The sequence below is a fragment of the Oncorhynchus clarkii genome, chromosome 28 (genome assembly GCF_045791955.1).
Source record: "Oncorhynchus clarkii lewisi isolate Uvic-CL-2024 chromosome 28, UVic_Ocla_1.0, whole genome shotgun sequence".
Classification (NCBI taxonomy): Eukaryota; Metazoa; Chordata; class Actinopteri; order Salmoniformes; family Salmonidae; genus Oncorhynchus; species Oncorhynchus clarkii.
In genome coordinates, this window is record NC_092174.1 from 37,333,224 (window position 1) to 37,350,048 (window position 16,825).

The 16,825-nt window shown below is 45.7% G+C and overlaps 1 protein-coding gene across 14 annotated transcripts in view; it reads left to right on the forward strand.

The window, feature by feature from the left end:
• Positions 1-16,825, forward strand: part of LOC139386680 (myomegalin-like) — a 109,672-nt gene that overhangs the window by 85,552 nt on the left and 7,295 nt on the right. For 12 of the 14 annotated variants that reach the window (XR_011629096.1, XR_011629095.1, XM_071132478.1 and 9 more), the window contains 9 exons: positions 1,028-1,245; positions 1,512-1,629; positions 1,763-1,880; positions 2,052-2,106; positions 7,230-7,480; positions 7,592-7,855; positions 8,346-8,597; positions 8,793-9,041; positions 16,273-16,462. Coding sequence is in view for 12 of the 14 variants with exons in the window: in XM_071132478.1 (XP_070988579.1) it covers positions 1,028-1,245; positions 1,512-1,629; positions 1,763-1,880; positions 2,052-2,106; positions 7,230-7,480; positions 7,592-7,855; positions 8,346-8,597; positions 8,793-9,041; positions 16,273-16,462 (1,715 nt within the window). In the remaining 2 variants the exon portion in view is untranslated. The remainder of the gene's footprint in view (positions 1-1,027; positions 1,246-1,511; positions 1,630-1,762; positions 1,881-2,051; positions 2,107-7,229; positions 7,481-7,591; positions 7,856-8,345; positions 8,598-8,792; positions 9,042-16,272; positions 16,463-16,825) is intronic. The other 2 variants (XM_071132477.1, XM_071132476.1) reach the window with 1 other exon arrangement.

A 16,825-nucleotide genomic window follows, 5' to 3' on the forward strand; every position in this document is an offset into this window, starting at 1 on the left:
GTGGAAAAGTCTATGTTTTCTATTTGTTTGTTTTTGGCCGTGTGTGGTTCCAAATCAGAGGCAGCTGTCTATCTTTGTCTCTGATTGGGGATCACACATAAGTTGTCATTTTCCTTTTGGGTTTTGTGGGATCTTGTTTTCTGTTTAGTGTCTGTACCTGACAGAACTGTGCGCTTTCCTTTTTAACTTTGGTTATTTATGTTTGAGTGTTTTTTGAAAATAAAATATCATGAACACTTTGGTCCACTCCTTTCGACGAGAGCCGTTACAATTATTGGATTCAAATACACAATTAGATTTGTGAACAGCCATCCACAACAACCACAATCCGTAGGGTGCAAATAGCTAAATGAGAAAGCAGCAGTGTGATTCACATCAATGTGCTATGTAGATATCATTAATAAGTGATATCCGTATCGCCGTAGACTACACCACTGCTGTCATCCTTACCTCCAAGCGTTTATTCAAGTTGGATCATTTTTGGATGCCGACAGCAGTCGCACCATTGGAAGACATTGCTTGGACTGTAGCCTACAAAAGCCTATTCCTGCTCTTTTCCCGCAATCAATCAAACACATCTGGTGTGTCATCATAGTGATCTCTGACTTGTGGTCAGACTCGCTCAGGTGGAACAAATTTACACTTGCGCCTTTTTTTCAATGCTGATTTGAATGTCATTGAGAAAAGTGTCAAAGATGTTTTTTCTCGCAAACACCCATTATAAATTTAGAAGTAATCCTTCTAAGTAATCATCTAGTTTTTCAAAGTATCTGTAATCTAATTACAATATTTTTGCCTGTAATGTAACGGATTACAGTTACCTTTTTTGTAATCCCTTACATGTAATCTGTTACTCCCCAACCCTGTATACATACAAGGTCTGATTGATTGATAATTCATTGATCAGTTGATTGATCAATACATTGACTGATGACTTTAGTGTCTTATGCGCTTGTTGGATTATGTGCTGCTAATACATTTTCCCTGACTATTTACTGTCTTTTGCCTCCTCTCTCCTGTCCATCAGGTGAATTGGGCATTTGAGGCGTCCCCGGCCCTCAGCGGTGTAGAAGACGATGAGGGCTGGATGTCCGACAGCCTGGGGCCTCGCATGGAACCCAAGCCCAGCCGAGAGCTGCGAGAGCTGGTGTCCCGAGTAGCCTCACTGGAGGCCCAACTCAAGAGCTCCAGGCTGGAGGGGAAAGGAGGGGTGGTGGAGGAGGGGAAGTGTGCTACCTGGCCCGGGTGAGTGGAGAGAGAGAGGAAATGAAGGAAGGAAATAATTATGATAATGAATATGGTGATGACTGATAACAATGATAACAACTATGATGATGACTGATAACAATGATAATGACTATGATTATGATTGATAACAATGATAATGACTCCCATGGGGACTGATAACAGTGGTAATGACTATGATGATGTCCGATAACAACGATGATGATGATGTTTTTTTAAATGTATTTTTATGTCCTGACCCCTCCCCTTCCTCCATCTATGGACAGGAAGTACAACACCCTGATCCAGGCTCAGGCCAGGGAGCTGTCCCACCTGCGTCAGAGGATGAGGGAGGGCCGTGGTGTCTGTCACATACTCACACAACACCTGGGAGACACCACCAAGGTCTGACACTCTGACAATCTCTCCAAAGATTAGGACATTATCCACCACTTTTTGACAGTGATTGAATCAAATGTATTTCATCGATTTTAAAATGTTTTATTGAACTATCAGCTAAATGTAATTGATTGGCCAGGGCTTTGAGGAGCTGCTGCGTGCCAACGACATTGACTACTACATGGGACAGAGCTTCAGAGAGCAGCTGGCACAGAGCACTGCCCTGGCACAACGAATGGGCACCAAGATCAGTGGACGTGAGTGTGGAGAACACACACACACCAACGTATGCACAGACACACACATATGCACACACACACACAGACAGACAGACTCACACACACACACATATTCCCTGATCTTCTTTCCTTGTATCTCGCTCTCTGTCCTCCCTTTCCTCTCCACTACCCGTTCTTCTCTCTCCTCAGGTGACCGTGCTGAGCTACATGATGATAAGATGGGCCATGAGCTGCTTGCTTTGCGGTGGGTTTTATGTCCAAATGATGTGTAACCATCTGAAAAAAGTGTTTCCCTTATGTGTGTGTTTTGTGTGTGTGTGTTTTGGTTTTAGTATCCTTGTGGGGATCAGAAGTCCAGGGGACCAGAAGTCCAGGGAACCAGGATAGTATAACAAGGAAAAGTGGGCTTTTAAGGCTTAGGGGTTAGGTTTAGGGTTATGGTTAGAATTAGGGTTAGGAGTTATGGTTAGGTCTAAGGTTTGGGGTTAAAGTTAGGGTAAAGGTTAAGGTTAGGGATGAAACACACCAATAATCTCACTGCCAATAGACTGCTGATAGGTACTTATCACAGTGGGAGGCCTGTGAACAAAAGTGTGCTAGGACAAAAGTGGTACCTGCTGCATGCTGACCCAGTAGCGACGAACCTACCGATTTTACTTATAGAACCGCAATGCTCGTCAGTGGCCAACAACTTGAACTTGAGCCAATCAGAGAGCACGACCCCCCACATGGGGAAGCCAACAAAAGTAATATGAAAAAGAGAGCATTTTCTCTGTACATCCACAGATCAAATCAAATCAAAGGTTATTTGTCATGACTATGGTGGTCTGCTTGCCGAATACAACAGGTGTAGACCTTACAGTGAAATGCTTACATACAGGCTCTAACTAATGGTGCGGGGAAAAAAGGTGTGTGTGTGTGTGTGTGTGTGTGTGTGTGTGTGTGTGTGTGTGTTAGGTGACCTACAGTGCACTCTCTCCTGTTGTGCCTCTGCCAGGGGTAGAGGTCAACAGTCAGAGCCTCTGCCAGGGATAGAGGTCAACAGTCAGAGCCTCTGCCAGGGGTATGGTGTCAACAGTCAGAGCCTCTGCCAGGGGTATGGGGTCAACAGTCAGAACCTCTGCCAGGGGTATGGGGTCAACAGTCGGAACCTCTGCCAGGGGTATGGGGTCAACAGTCGGAGCCTCTGCCAGGGGTATGGGGTCAACAGTCAGAACCTCTGCCAGGGGTAGAGATCAACAGTCAGAGCCCCTGCCAGGGATAGAGGTCAACAGTCAGAGCCTCTGCCAGGGATAGAGGTCAACAGTCAGAGCCTCTGGCAGGGGTAGAGGTCAACAGTCAGAGCCTCTGGCAGGGGTAGAGGTCAACAGTCAGAGCCTCTGGCAGGGGTAGAGGTCAACAGTCAGAGCATCTGCCAGGGATAGAGGTCAACAGTCAGAGCATCTGCCAGGGATAGAGGTCAACAGTCAGAGCCTCTGGCAGGGATAGAGATCAATAGTCAAAGCCTCTGCCAGCGGTAGAGGTCATAATTAAATCAAATTGTATTTGCCACATAAACATGGTTAGCAGATGTTAATGGTCACATACACATGGTTAGCAGATGTTAATGTGAGTATAGTGAAATGCTTGTGCTTCTAGTTCCAACAGTGCAGTAATCTCTAACAAGTAATGTAACAATTCCCCAACAACTACCTAATACACACAAATCTAAAGGGGTGAATGAGAATATGTACATATAACTATGGATGAGCGATGGTTGAGCGGCACAGGCAAGGTGCAGTAGATGGTATAAAATACATTATATACATATTATATGAGTAATGTAAGATATGTAAACATATTAAAGGGGCATTATTTAAAGTGCATTGTTTAAAGTGACTAGTGATCCATTTGTTAAAGTGGCCAGTGATTGGGTCTCCATATAGGCAGCAGCCTCTCTGAGTTAGTGATGGCTGTTTAGCAGTCTGGTGGCCTTGAGATAGAAGCTGTTTTTCAGTCTCTCGGTCCCGGCTTTGATGCACCTGTACTGACCTCGCCTTCTGGATGATAACGTGGTAAACAGGCACTGGCTCGGGTGGTTGTTGTCTTTGATGATATTTTTGGCCTTCCTGTGACATCGGGTGCTGTAAGTGCCATGGAGGGCAGGTAGTTTTCCCCCGGTGATGCATTGTGCAGACCGCACCACCCTCTGGAGAGCTTTGCGGTTGAGTTGCCGTACCAGGCTGTGATACAGCCCGACAGGATGCTCTCGATTGTGGATCTGTAAAAGTTAGTCAGGGTTTTGGCGGACAAGCACTGTTGCGCCTTCTTCAACACACTGTCTGTGTGGGTGGACCATGAAGTTTGTTGTTGATGTGCACGCTGAGGAACTTAAAACTTTTCACTTTCTCCACTGCTGTCTCTTCGATGTGGATAGGCAGGTGCTCCCTCTGCTATTTCCTGAAGTCCACGATCATCTCCTTTGTTTTGTTGATGTTGAGTGACAGGTTGTTTTCCTGACACCACACTCCAAGTGCCCTCACCTCCTCCCTGTAGGCTGTCTCGTCAGAGCCTCTGGCAGGGGTAGAGGTCAACAGGCAGAGCCTCTGCCAGACACATGCTCAGTCATTACAAGTCACATGCTCTCTTGAATAATCTTGTTTTTTTATGTTTGTCTTCAGAGGACAAACGTAACTTTGTTTTACATTTGAGTTTTTACAGTGAATTTGTTACATATGCATTTTACATACATTTATCACGTGAATAATCTTATTACGTTATAGGAACATGGGGGTTTCCTCTGTTTTCCCATGGTTCACTTCCATGGGTTGTGGGTTTTAAATCAATTAATTTAGTGCTCTAGATACAGACGTGCATAGAGATTCTGTTTGATCCCAGAAGTCCCATTGTTGATCCCAGAAGGCACATTGTTGATCGCAGAAGTCACATTGTTGGTCCCAGAAGTCACATTGTTGTTCCCAGAAGTCACATTGTTGATCCCAGAAATCACATTGTTAATCCCAGAAGTCCCATTGTTGATCCCAGAAGTCCCATTGTTGATCCCAGAAGTCCCATTGTTGATCCCAGAAGTCCCATTGTTGATCCCAGAAGTCCCATTGTTGATCCCAGAAGTCCCATTGTTGATCCCAGAAGTCCCATTGTTGATCCCAGAAGCCCCATTGTTGATCCCAGAAGTCCCATTGTTGATCCCAGAAGTCACATTGTTGATCCCAGAAGTCCCATTGTTGATCCCAGAAGTCCCATTGTTGATCCCAGATATTAGAAGACTCCCAGTAGACTTTACCCAGAAGGATTCACCCACCGGCTGTGTGTCTAAAAGCTCACCCAAGGTTAGCTGATGAAGCTGTCAAGGAGCACAAAGAAGATTGACTGCTAATCTAATCTAATCCCAGGCTGTAGAGTGGACCTGGGTGAACCACAGGTGTCACGCAGGCCCTCCTTAAGAGGCTCAGTGAGACTGCGTTAGACACACACACACACCCTGCCTCGGTTCTCCCTCCCCTCCATTCTGGATGTGGCTCGGTAAGCCATTCTCTCAGAGAGAGTAAAGAGAAGACAAGAAAGGAAAAGACTCTAATAAGGAAAACACCCTTGGATCTTATGCAATATTTGACCTGATTTGGGAAAGGTCGATTTCTATGAATATTTCCAGGACTAATCAGAATATTTCCAGGACTAATCAGAATATTTATAGGACTAATCAGAATATTTTCAGGACTATTTCTAGGACTGTTTATATACTTTTTTTTATAACCAATTGGGCTATTTCTAGGACTATTTCTAGGACTATTTCTAGGACTAATATGACTATTTCAGGACTATTTATATGACTTTCTAGGACTAATCAGACTATTTTTAAGACTAATTGGACTATTTGACTGTCAGATCTATGGCTCCACTATGGAAGTCCATGCTTTCTAAGAGCAGTCCCCTGTACAGGGACTCTCTGTGGTCTTTCTCTGTGTGTGGGGATCGCGCTGGGAGAGAGCCTGCCCTCCTATGGAAACAGATGGAAAGAGAGCGGGAGTTCCTACAGAGGAAACTGGCAATGTAAGGGGGATGCAATAGGCAAGATCATGGTCATACAACTTGATTGCGGTATTTGAGCTCTGTGGTGGATCTTAGATCATGGTCATATAACTTGATTGTGGTATTTGAGCTCTGTGGTGGATCTTAGTGACTTTCACTTGTTTGCAGCCTTTCTGGTGGCCTATGTCTGTGTGTGATTGTGTCTGTCTATAAGTGTACACTACCGTTCAAAAGTTTGGGTTCACTTAGAAATGTACTTGTTTTTGAAAGAAAAGCTTTTTTTTTTGTCCATTAAAATAGCATAAAATTGATCAGAAATACAGTGTAGACATTGTTAATGACTATTGTAGCTGGAAACGGCTGCTTTTTTATGGAATATGTGCACAGAGGCCCATTCATTTATTTTACCTTTATTTAACTAGGCAAGTCAGTTAAGAACAAATTCTTATTTTCAATGATGGCCTAGGAACAGTGGGTTAGCTGCCATGTTCAGGGGCAGAACGACAGATTTTGACCTTGTCAGCTCGGGGATTCAATCTTGCAACCTTCCGGTTACTAGTCCAACACTCGCCTATTATCAGCAACCATCACTCCTGTGTTCCAATGGCACGTTGTGTTAGCTAATCCAAGTTAATCCTGATTAAAGAAGCAATACAACTGGCATTTTGACATGCTGAGTATCTGGAGCATCAGCACTCCTCTTTCTATTCTGGTTAGCGCCAGTTTGCGCTGTTCTGTTAAGGGAGTAGTACACAGCGTTATACGAGATCTTCAGTTTCTTGGCAATTTCTCGCATGGAATAGACTTAATTTCTCAGAACAAGAATAGACTGACGAGTTTCAGAAGAAAGTACTTTGCTTCTGGCCATTTTGAGCCTGTAATCGAACCCACAAATGCTGATGCTCCAGATACTCAACTAGTCTAAAGAAGGCCAGTTTTACTGCTTCTTTAATCAGGACAACAGTTTTCAGCTGTGCTAACATAATTGAAAAAGGGTTTTCTAGTGATTAATTAGCCTTTTAAAATTATACACTTGGATTAGTTAACACAACTTGCCATTGGAACACAGGAGTGATGGTTGCTGATAATGGGCCTCTTAAAGTCTATGTAGACATTCCACAAAACATCAGCCGTTTCCAGCTACAATAGTCATTTACAACATTAACAATATCTACACTGTATTTCTGATTAATTTGATGTTATTTTAATGGACAAAAAATTTGCATTCAAAAACAAGGACATTTCTAAGTGACCCCAAACTTTTGAACAGTAGTGTACATCTTGTTGAAAATGAGTAAAGATCTGGATGAGATAAACAATCTCTCTTTCTCTCTCTAGGCTGAGTAAGGAGCTCCAGCAGAAGGATAAGATAATCGAGTCGCTCCACACCAAACTCCAGCAGCGTCCTGACACCCCCTCCAGCAGCCATGCCCTCTCAGAGACCACCGACCAATCAGACAGAACCTCCTTTGTGTCAGACGAGTGCCGGACCAATGAGGACCTGGAGCTGTGCTCAGATGTGGATGCTGGCAACGAATACGCTCAAGAAGTGAAGGGACAGGGGGCGGGACATGGCCCAGGAAGCACAGGTATAGTAGCCGTTTAAAACATGTGCTATTCATAAACACATACCTTACACCTGTCTCTCCCTCCATCCTTTTTCCAACCTCCTGTCACCCTTTTCTCCACTCTTTTTTCAGACGTCCACCCCTCCCTCCCTCAATCCTCTCTTAAGTCCTCCAGCAGCTGTCCCAACATGCTATACTCCACTCCCGTGGAGTCAGCCAGTCAGACTGGTCCTGTGTCTTGCTCCCTACCCACCTCCCAGTCCCTCCCCAGGCTTTACCCTAGACATGACCTCTGGGGTCAACATATGACCTTTGACCCCGCGACCAGGACCTTCCCTATGGAAGCGGTGCAACCGCAGCTGGATACCCTGCACAGACAGATGACTATGAATAAGAGTGAGCAGAGTTAGGGTCAGCATGCAAGGGTGTGGTGTTCTTAGTTTATGAGGGACAACCTTGGTGGATTGAGTAACATAATGGAATAGAATCGGTGATCTGCACCACGTATTGTTTTGACACTGACAGGGACAACATTGGCTAGATAGAGGAGTGGATGAAGTTAGGGCTAATATAGCATGCCTGCAGTGGATCAGGATGGGACAGTATATATTGTAATGACTTGGTGTGGATGTGACAATGTTGGGGTTGAGAGATCCTAGACTAGTATCAATGTTGGGGTTGAGAGATCCTAGACTAGTATCAATGTTGGGATTGAGAAATCCTTGTGTTCGATGATACAGCACCTGCATTTGGTCCAGATAGTTTAATGATACAGCACCTGCTTCTGGTCCAGATATGCTGTAATACCCTCTAACAAGAATGCTTTCTCTTTTACATCACCTGAGTGTGGCTCCTTAATACAGACTACTTCTCTGTTCTGTTACAGGTTTTGTGGTTCCTCACGCCAAGGCCCGGACGACCGCCCCACCAACCGCTCATCACCAGCCTGACCATTCCACTTACAGACAGATTACCCACCATGCCTTTTACCCACACCAGCTAGGCGGCCGACCCGCAGGCCCCGCCCTGAAGGCAGACGCAGATCTGGTGGAGAGTGGTGCATTGTGGGATATGGAGAACATGGTTCAGCCAATCAGGGTTGGGTCATCAGGATACTATTCAGGAAACAGCTTTACTGGTAAGACCCAGAGCCTTCTATTACAATAAAGGGCTCTCGTAAGTCCCTCCACCTTTTTTCATCGCTAGCATGGTTTGCACTATCTAGACTAAATACCAACATCAATCATTTTTCAACTATTTTTCATATATAACCTGCAAATACACAGCAGTGCTAACATAAACTTGACCAATGTTCTGTCCCGTGTTCCCCAAGGTGTGGACGTGATCAAGGAGCACCTGAGGGAGGTGCAGTGTCTGCGTCAGCACCTGGAGGAGTCCATCAGGACCAATGAGAGGCTCAGACAGCAGCTGGAGGAACGCCTTTCCACCACCGGCCATGACGGCGCAGCTCCCACCAACATCTACATCCAGAGCCTGGACTCTGTCTGCCAGCTGTCCAATGAGATCAGAGTCCTGAAAGAGGAGAACCTGGCTCTCCAGGCACGCCTGCAGGCCAGCTCAGGTACTGTACCTCACCAGTCCACCCTACTGTCAACATTAAACCAAATGATTCATATTTTGTCTACAGAGGGCTTGCAGTTGCATCACAAATCACCTAGCAACCCCACCTTGCACCATGTTGGAAGACCAAAGTTAGTATGTGGGATGCCTCCAATCGACCACATGGCTGGCTGCATTCTGCTACCACCGGAAACTTTGGGAAGATTGCCCATTATTTATTTTCTCTAAGCACCCAGAAGACGAGGGCGTGGGAGAACCTATTCAAGTATGTAAATATATTTTGAAAATTATCAATTATTAGCTAGCTTACTACAGAAACTGAGTGTGCAGGCTAACTCAAATGAGCTGTTAACGTAATGTTTGCTACCATAGTTAGAATACTTTACATACTGTATAGCTAGCTAAGGGAATTAAATATCACCAGCTTGCTAACTTCATATTAGATAGTTAGCTAGCTATCTTCATGTATTTATTATTGTAACTAAATCCATTTGTAGCTACAGTAGGTAGGTAGCTAGCTAACAACGATGGAAAAGGGAGAAAGGATTAGCTAGCAGTTCCGGCTGTCAGAGAAGGGAGAGTAGGCTACTCTAGATAGGCCAGGTACCTTTGTGGGAAGACATTATGAAAATATTATCCAGTTCCAGTCCCTAGTGAGACAAACTGAGGACAGAGAGAGATAGCAACACAATATTCAGGGCTGTCTAATTTTAATATAATGCAACCTGTTTCTTTGTGATGTTTTCTGTCCTCAGATAGAGTGCCATGAAACACTGTCTACAGATGAAAAGGTCCCAATGATTGTCCCAAGAGAAAAAGGGTGCATCCTTGTATACCAAGGATTATATGTGTACCTATGTTGGCACATTTTGTGAACAGAAATACAGTTTAAAAGTCACACACAATGTTTAAACCTATTACAGCTGGAGCAGACCAACCCTGCTGGGTGTGCAGGCTTCTGTTGCAGCCCAGCACGAACACACCTGATTCAATGTATCAAACCTAATTAGTTAATTATCAGGTAAGCTATTACTGGGCAGGAACGTAAGTCTGCTCCTCCAGTAGATCAGTGATCAGTGGAAGGAGGTTGGCCACCTCTTGTATTTTTTTTTGTTCTACTTAAATTATGCTTTAGTAGTAATAGCCTACTTATTACTACAATGTCTAACCTTTACATATATGTTTACTTGTATACTTTGTAATTATATGAAATAGTGTTGAAATAGTTAAGTGATAAACTTGATTTAATTGTTAACTATTATTCAAAATGAACTATGTTGATTAATCACAATCCTGCAATAAAGAGGGGTCTCTAATTTGTCTTAGTTTCTCTGTTGTAATTCTCAAATGAACAGGACCCTTTTGTTCAGTCATAAGCGCTCCAATTAGTTTTATTTGATTGTCACTTTCTATTCAGGAAAAAAAGGCCACATTTTTCCTGTGCAAAGGAGAGAAACATCTTTGATATATCCTATGCCACTACGTGATTATTAACAGCCTAAATGACCACTATCCAATCTACTCATCACATTAGGAATAGCAGGGCTTACATTAGTCTGCAAATGCGATGAACAGATTGCATGCATATCAAATCAAACTTTATTTGTCACATGCGCGGAATACAACCGGTGTAGACCTTACAGTGAAATTCTTACTTACAAGCCCTTAACCAACAGTAAAGTTCAAGAAGAGTGAAGAAAATATTTACCATATAAACTAAAGTAAAAAACAATAAAAAGTAACACAATAAAACAACAATAACGAGGTTATATACAGGGGTACCGGTACCGAGTCAGTGTGGAGGTTATATACAGGGGGTACCGGTACTGAGTCAGTGTGGAGGTTATATACAGGGGGTACCGGTACCGAGTCAATGTGGAGGTTATATACAGGGGGTACCGGTACTGAGTCAGTGTGGAGGCTATATACAGGGGGTACCGGTACCGAGTCAATGTGGAGGTTATATACAGGGGGTACCGGTACCGAGTCAGTGTGGAGGTTATATACAGGGGGTACCGGTACTGAGTCAGTGTGGAGGTTATATACAGGGGGTACCGGTACCGAGTCAGTGTGGAGGTTATATACAGGGGGTACCGGTACTGAGTCAGTGTGGAGGCTATATACAGGGGGTACCGGTACCGAGTCAATGTGGAGGTTATATACAGGGGGTACCGGTACCGAGTCAGTGTGGAGGTTATATACAGGGGGTACCGGTACAGAGTCAGTGTGGAGGCTATATACAGGGGGTACCGGTACCGAGTCAGTGTGGAGGCTATATACAGGGGGTACCGGTACTGAGTCAGTGTGGAGGTTATATACAGGGGGTACCGGTACTTAGTCAGTGTGGAGGTTATATACAGGGGGTACCGGTACAGAGTCAGTGTGGAAGCTATATACAGGGGTACCGGTACAGAGTCAGTGTGGAGGTTATATACAGGGGTACCGGTACCGAGTCAGTGTGGAGGCTATATACAGGGGGTACCGGTACTGAGTCAGTGTGGAGGTTATATACAGGGGGTACCGGTACTGAGTCAGTGTGGAGGTTATATACAGGGGGTACCGGTACTGAGTCAGTGTGGAGGTTATATACAGGGGGTACCGGTACCGAGTCAGTGTGGAGGTTATATACAGGGGGTACCGGTACAGAGTCAGTGTGGAGGCTATATACAGGGGTACCGGTACTGAGTCAGTGTGGAGGTTATATACAGGGGATACCGGTACCGAGTCAGTGTGGAGGCTATATACAGGGGGTACCGGTACCGAGTCAGTGTGGAGGTTATATACAGGGGATACCGGTACCGAGTCAGTGTGGAGGTTATATACAGGGGGGTATGGGTACCGAGTCAGTGTGGAGGTTATATACAGGGGGTATCGGTACCGAGTCAGTGTGGAGGTTATATACAGGGGGTACCGGTACTGAGTCAGTGTGGAGGTTATATACAGGGGTACCGGTACTGAGTCAGTGTGGAGGTTATATACAGGGGGTACCGGTACTGAGTCAGTGTGGAGGTTATATACAGGGGATACCGGTACCGAGTCAGTGTGGAGGCTATATACAGGGGGTACCGGTACCGAGTCAGTGTGGAGGTTATATACAGGGGTACCGGTACTGAGTCAGTGTGGAGGTTATATACAGGGGGTACCGGTACTGAGTCAGTGTGGAGGTTATATACAGGGGGTACCGGTACTGAGTCAGTGTGGAAGCTATATACAGGGGGTACCGGTACTGAGTCAGTGTGGAGGTTATATACAGGGGGTACCGGTACTGAGTCAGTGTGGAGGTTATATACAGGGGGTACCGGTACTGAGTCAGTGTGGAGGTTATATACAGGGGGGTATGGGTACCGAGTCAGTGTGGAGGTTATATACAGGGGGGTATGGGTACCGAGTCAGTGTGGAGGTTATATACAGGGGGTACCGGTACTGAGTCAGTGTGGAGGTTATATACAGGGGGGTATGGGTACCGAGTCAGTGTGGAGGTTATATACAGGGGGGTATGGGTACCGAGTCAGTGTGGAGGTTATATACAGGGGGTACCGGTACCGAGTCAGTGTGGAGGTTATATACAGGGGGTACCGGTACCGAGTCAGTGTGGAGGTTATATACAGGGGGGTATGGGTACCGAGTCAGTGTGGAGGTTATATACAGGGGGGTATGGGTACCGAGTCAGTGTGGAGGTTATATACAGGGGGTACCGGTACCGAGTCAGTGTGCTGGGGTACAGGTTAGTAGAGGTAATTTGTACATGTAGGTAGGGGTGAAGTGACTATGCATAGATAATAAACAGCGAGTAGCAGCAGTGTACAAAACAAATGGAGGAGTGGTGGGGGGTGTCAATGTAAATAGTCCGGTGGCCATTTGATTAATTGTTCAGCAGTCTTATGACTTGGGGGTAGAAGCTGTTAAGGAGCCTTTTGGTCCTAGACTTGGCGCTCCGGTACATCAGCCCCGTATTTTCCTGTAGTCCTTTTCCTATAGTCCTTTTCCTGTAGTCCTTTTCCTGTAGTCCATGATCAGCTCCTTTGTCTTGCTCACATTGAGGGAGAGGTTGTTGTGCTGGCACCACACTGTCAGTTCTCTGACCTCCCTATAGGCTGTCTTATCGTTGTCAGTGATCAGGCCTACCACTGTTGTGTTGTCAGCCAACTTAATGATGGTGTTGGAGTCGTGTTTGGCCATGCAGTCGTGGGTGAACAGGGAGTACATGAGGAGGCTAAGTACACACCCCTGAGGGGCCACAGTGTTAAGGATCAGTATAATATTATTAATATCGTGCACCAGCTGTTATCAAATCAAATCAAATGTTATTTGTCACATACACATGGTTAGCAGATGTTAATGCGAGTGTAGCGAAATGCTTGTGCTTCTAGTTCCGACAATGCAGTAATAACCAACAAGTAATCTAGCTAACAATTCCAAAACTACTACCTTATAGACACAAGTGTAAGGGGATAAAGAATATGTACATAAAGATATATGAATGAGTGATGGTACAGAGCGGCATAGGCAAGATACAGTAGATGGTATCGAGTGCAGTATATACATATGAGATGAGTATGTAAACAAAGTGGCATAGTTAAAGTGGCTAGTGATACATGTATTACATAAAGATGCAGTAGATGATATAGAGTACAGTATATACATATACATATGAGATGAATCATGTAGGGTATGTAACATTATATTAGGTAGCATTGTTTAAAGTGGCTAGTGATATATTTTACATCATTTCCCATCAATTCCCATTATTAAAGTGGCTGGAGTTGAGTCGGCAGCAGCCACTCAATGTTAGTGGTGGCTGTTTAACAGTCTAATGGGCTTGAGATAGAAGCTGTTTTTCAAGCTCTCGGTCCCAGCTTTGATGCACCTGTACTGACCTCGCCTTTTGGATGATAGCGGGGTGAACAGTCAGTGGCTGATCTTTATGGCCTTCCTGTGACATCGGGTGGTGTAGGTGTCCTGGAGGGCAGGTAGTTTGCCCCCGGTGATGCGTTGTGCAGACCTCACTACCCTCTGGAGAGCCTTACGGTTGTGGGCGGAGCAGTTGACGTACCAGGTGGTGATACAGCCCGACAGGATGCTCTCGATTGTGCATCTGTAGAAGTTTGTGAGTGCTTTTGGTGACAAGCCAAATTTCTTCAGCCTCCTGAGGTTGAAGAGGCGCTGCTGCGCCTTCTTCACGATGCTGTCTGTGTGGGTGGACCAATTCAGTTTGTCTGTGATGTGTACACCGAGGAACTTAAAACTTACTACCCTCTCCACTACTGTTCCATCGATGTTGATAGGGGGTGTTCCCTCTGCTGTTTCCTGAAGTCCACAATCATCTCCTTAGTTTTGTTGACGTTGAGTGTGAGGTTATTTTCCTGACACCACACTCCGAGGGCCCTCACCTCCTCCCTGTAGGCCGTCTCGTCGTTGTTGGTAATCAAGCCTACCACTGCTGTGTCGTCCGCAAACTTGATGATTGAGTTGGAGGCGTTTGTGGCCACGCAGTCGTGGGTGAACAGGGAGTACAGGAGAGGGCTCAGAATGCACCCTTGTGGGGCCCCAGTGTTGAGGATCAGCGGGGTGGAGATGTTGTTGCCTACCCTCACCACCTGGGGGCGGCCCGTCAGGAAGTCCAGTACCCAGTTGCACAGGGCGGGGTCGAGACCCAGGGTCTCGAGCTTGATGACGAGCTTGGAGGGTACTATGGTGTTGAATGCCGAGCTGTAGTCGATGAACAGCATTCTCACATAGGCATTCCTCTTGTCCAGATGGGTTAGGGCAGTGTGCAGTGTGGTTGAGATTGCATCGTCTGTGGACCTATTTGGGCGGTAAGCAAATTGGAGTGGGTCTAGGGTGTCAGGTAGGGTGGAGGTGATATGGTCCTTGACTAGTCTCTCAAAGCACTTCATGATGACGGAAGTGAGTGCTACGGGGCGGTAGTCGTTTAGCTCAGTTACCTTAGCTTTCTTGGGAACAGGAACAATGGTGGCCCTCTTGAAGCATGTGGGAACAACAGACTGGGATAGGGATTGATTGAATATGTCCGTAAACACACCAGCCAGCTGGTCTGCGCATGCTCTGAGGGTGCGGCTGGGGATGCCGTCTGGGCCTGCAGCCTTGCGAGGATTGACACGTTTAAATGTTTTCCTCACGTCGGCTGCAGTGAAGGAGAGTCCGCATGTCTTAGTTGCGGGCCGTGTCAGTGGCACTGTATTGTCCTCAAAATGGGCAAAAAAGTTATTTAGTCTGCCTGGGAGCAAGACATCCTGGTCCGTGACGGGGCTGGTTTGCTTTTTGTAATCTGTGATTGACTGTAGACCCTGCCACATGCCTCTTGTGTCTGAGCCGTTGAATTGAGATTCTACTTTGTCTCTATACTGACGCTTAGCTTGTTTGATTGCCTTGCAGAGGGAATAGTTACACTGTTTGTATTCGGTCATGTTTCCAGTCACCTTGCCCTGATTAAAAGCAGTGTTTCGCGCTTTCAGTTTCACGCGAATGCTGCCATCAATCCACGGTTTCTGGTTTGGGAATGTTTTAATCGTTGCTATAGGAACGACATCTTCAACGCACGTTCTAATTAACTATTGACAAATATACACACACCCCCACCCATCATCTTCTGTTATAAAGGTGCATTTTTATGGTGAAAGAATTGCTTCACCAAAACATGAAACTCATGTGACACATGCTAATAGCTAGACAACAAGCTATTGCGCTAGCTAGCTAATTTTGGCTAACTTAGTGCAGTTGTTATCACTTGGTTAGCATAGCAGCGAAACTAAACTCAAAATCGATCAGACTTGATTTACCAGTGATTAAATGATCGTAGCAAACCATGTATTGACATTTGTCTGGGTTCAGGTCTTGACGGGCAAAAATGTTTCTTCGCTTTTCTGACCGTTCTTTAGTCTTATCTCATTGGTGTCACCAGTGGTGTTTCATGATTGCGGGAAATCTGTATTTTTTTCCCCTTGTCTCTCCTAACCTTGTTAGAGCAGCCAAATACTGCACAGATGAATGGGATGATGAATCAACTATTATCATGCAGTTTGGGGTAGCCACTCGGCTGCTGTTGTTAAAGAATTAAAGCGGTGGTCTTCCAATATGGCCACCGGGAGGCGGTCTAAGTCAACTGCAAGCCCTCTGTAAGACATGGACTATTCTAAAACATTTGATGTTGTTAAAAAGGATCTGATGTAGTGTCTTGCTCTGCCTTCCCGTCATGTGTGGTTCCCCCTCAGAAACGTGTGAGGAGGCGGAGCAGCTGCGTGAGGTGGCGGTGACGGGGCGTGCCCGTCTGAAGCAGGCGGAGCTGGAGGCGGAACAGTGGAAGGAGGAGCTACGCCGGCTGCAGACACACAGCCAGGAGCAGGGACAGCAAATTCACACACTCAGACAGGAGAGGCAGAACAGCCATGACAAGAACAATAGGTGTGTGTGTGTGTGTGTGTGTGTGTGTGTGTGTGTTTGTGTGTGTGTGTGTGTGTGTGTGTGTGTGTGTGTGTGTGTGTGTGTGTGTGTGTGTGTGTGTGTGTGTGTGTGTGTGTGTGTGGCTGACGGTATGTGGGTGTGTGGCTGACGGTATGTGTGTGTGTGTGTGTGTGGTGTGTGTGTGTGGTGTGTGTGTGTGTGTGTGTGTGTGTGTGTGTGTGTGTGTGTGTGTGTGTGTGTGTGTGTGTGTGTGTGTGTGTGTGTGTGTGTGTGTGTGTGTGCGTGTGTGTACAGTTGACGGTATGAACGTGCGTGTACGTGTGTGGCTGACGGTATGTGTGTGTGCTGCTGACGGTATGTGTG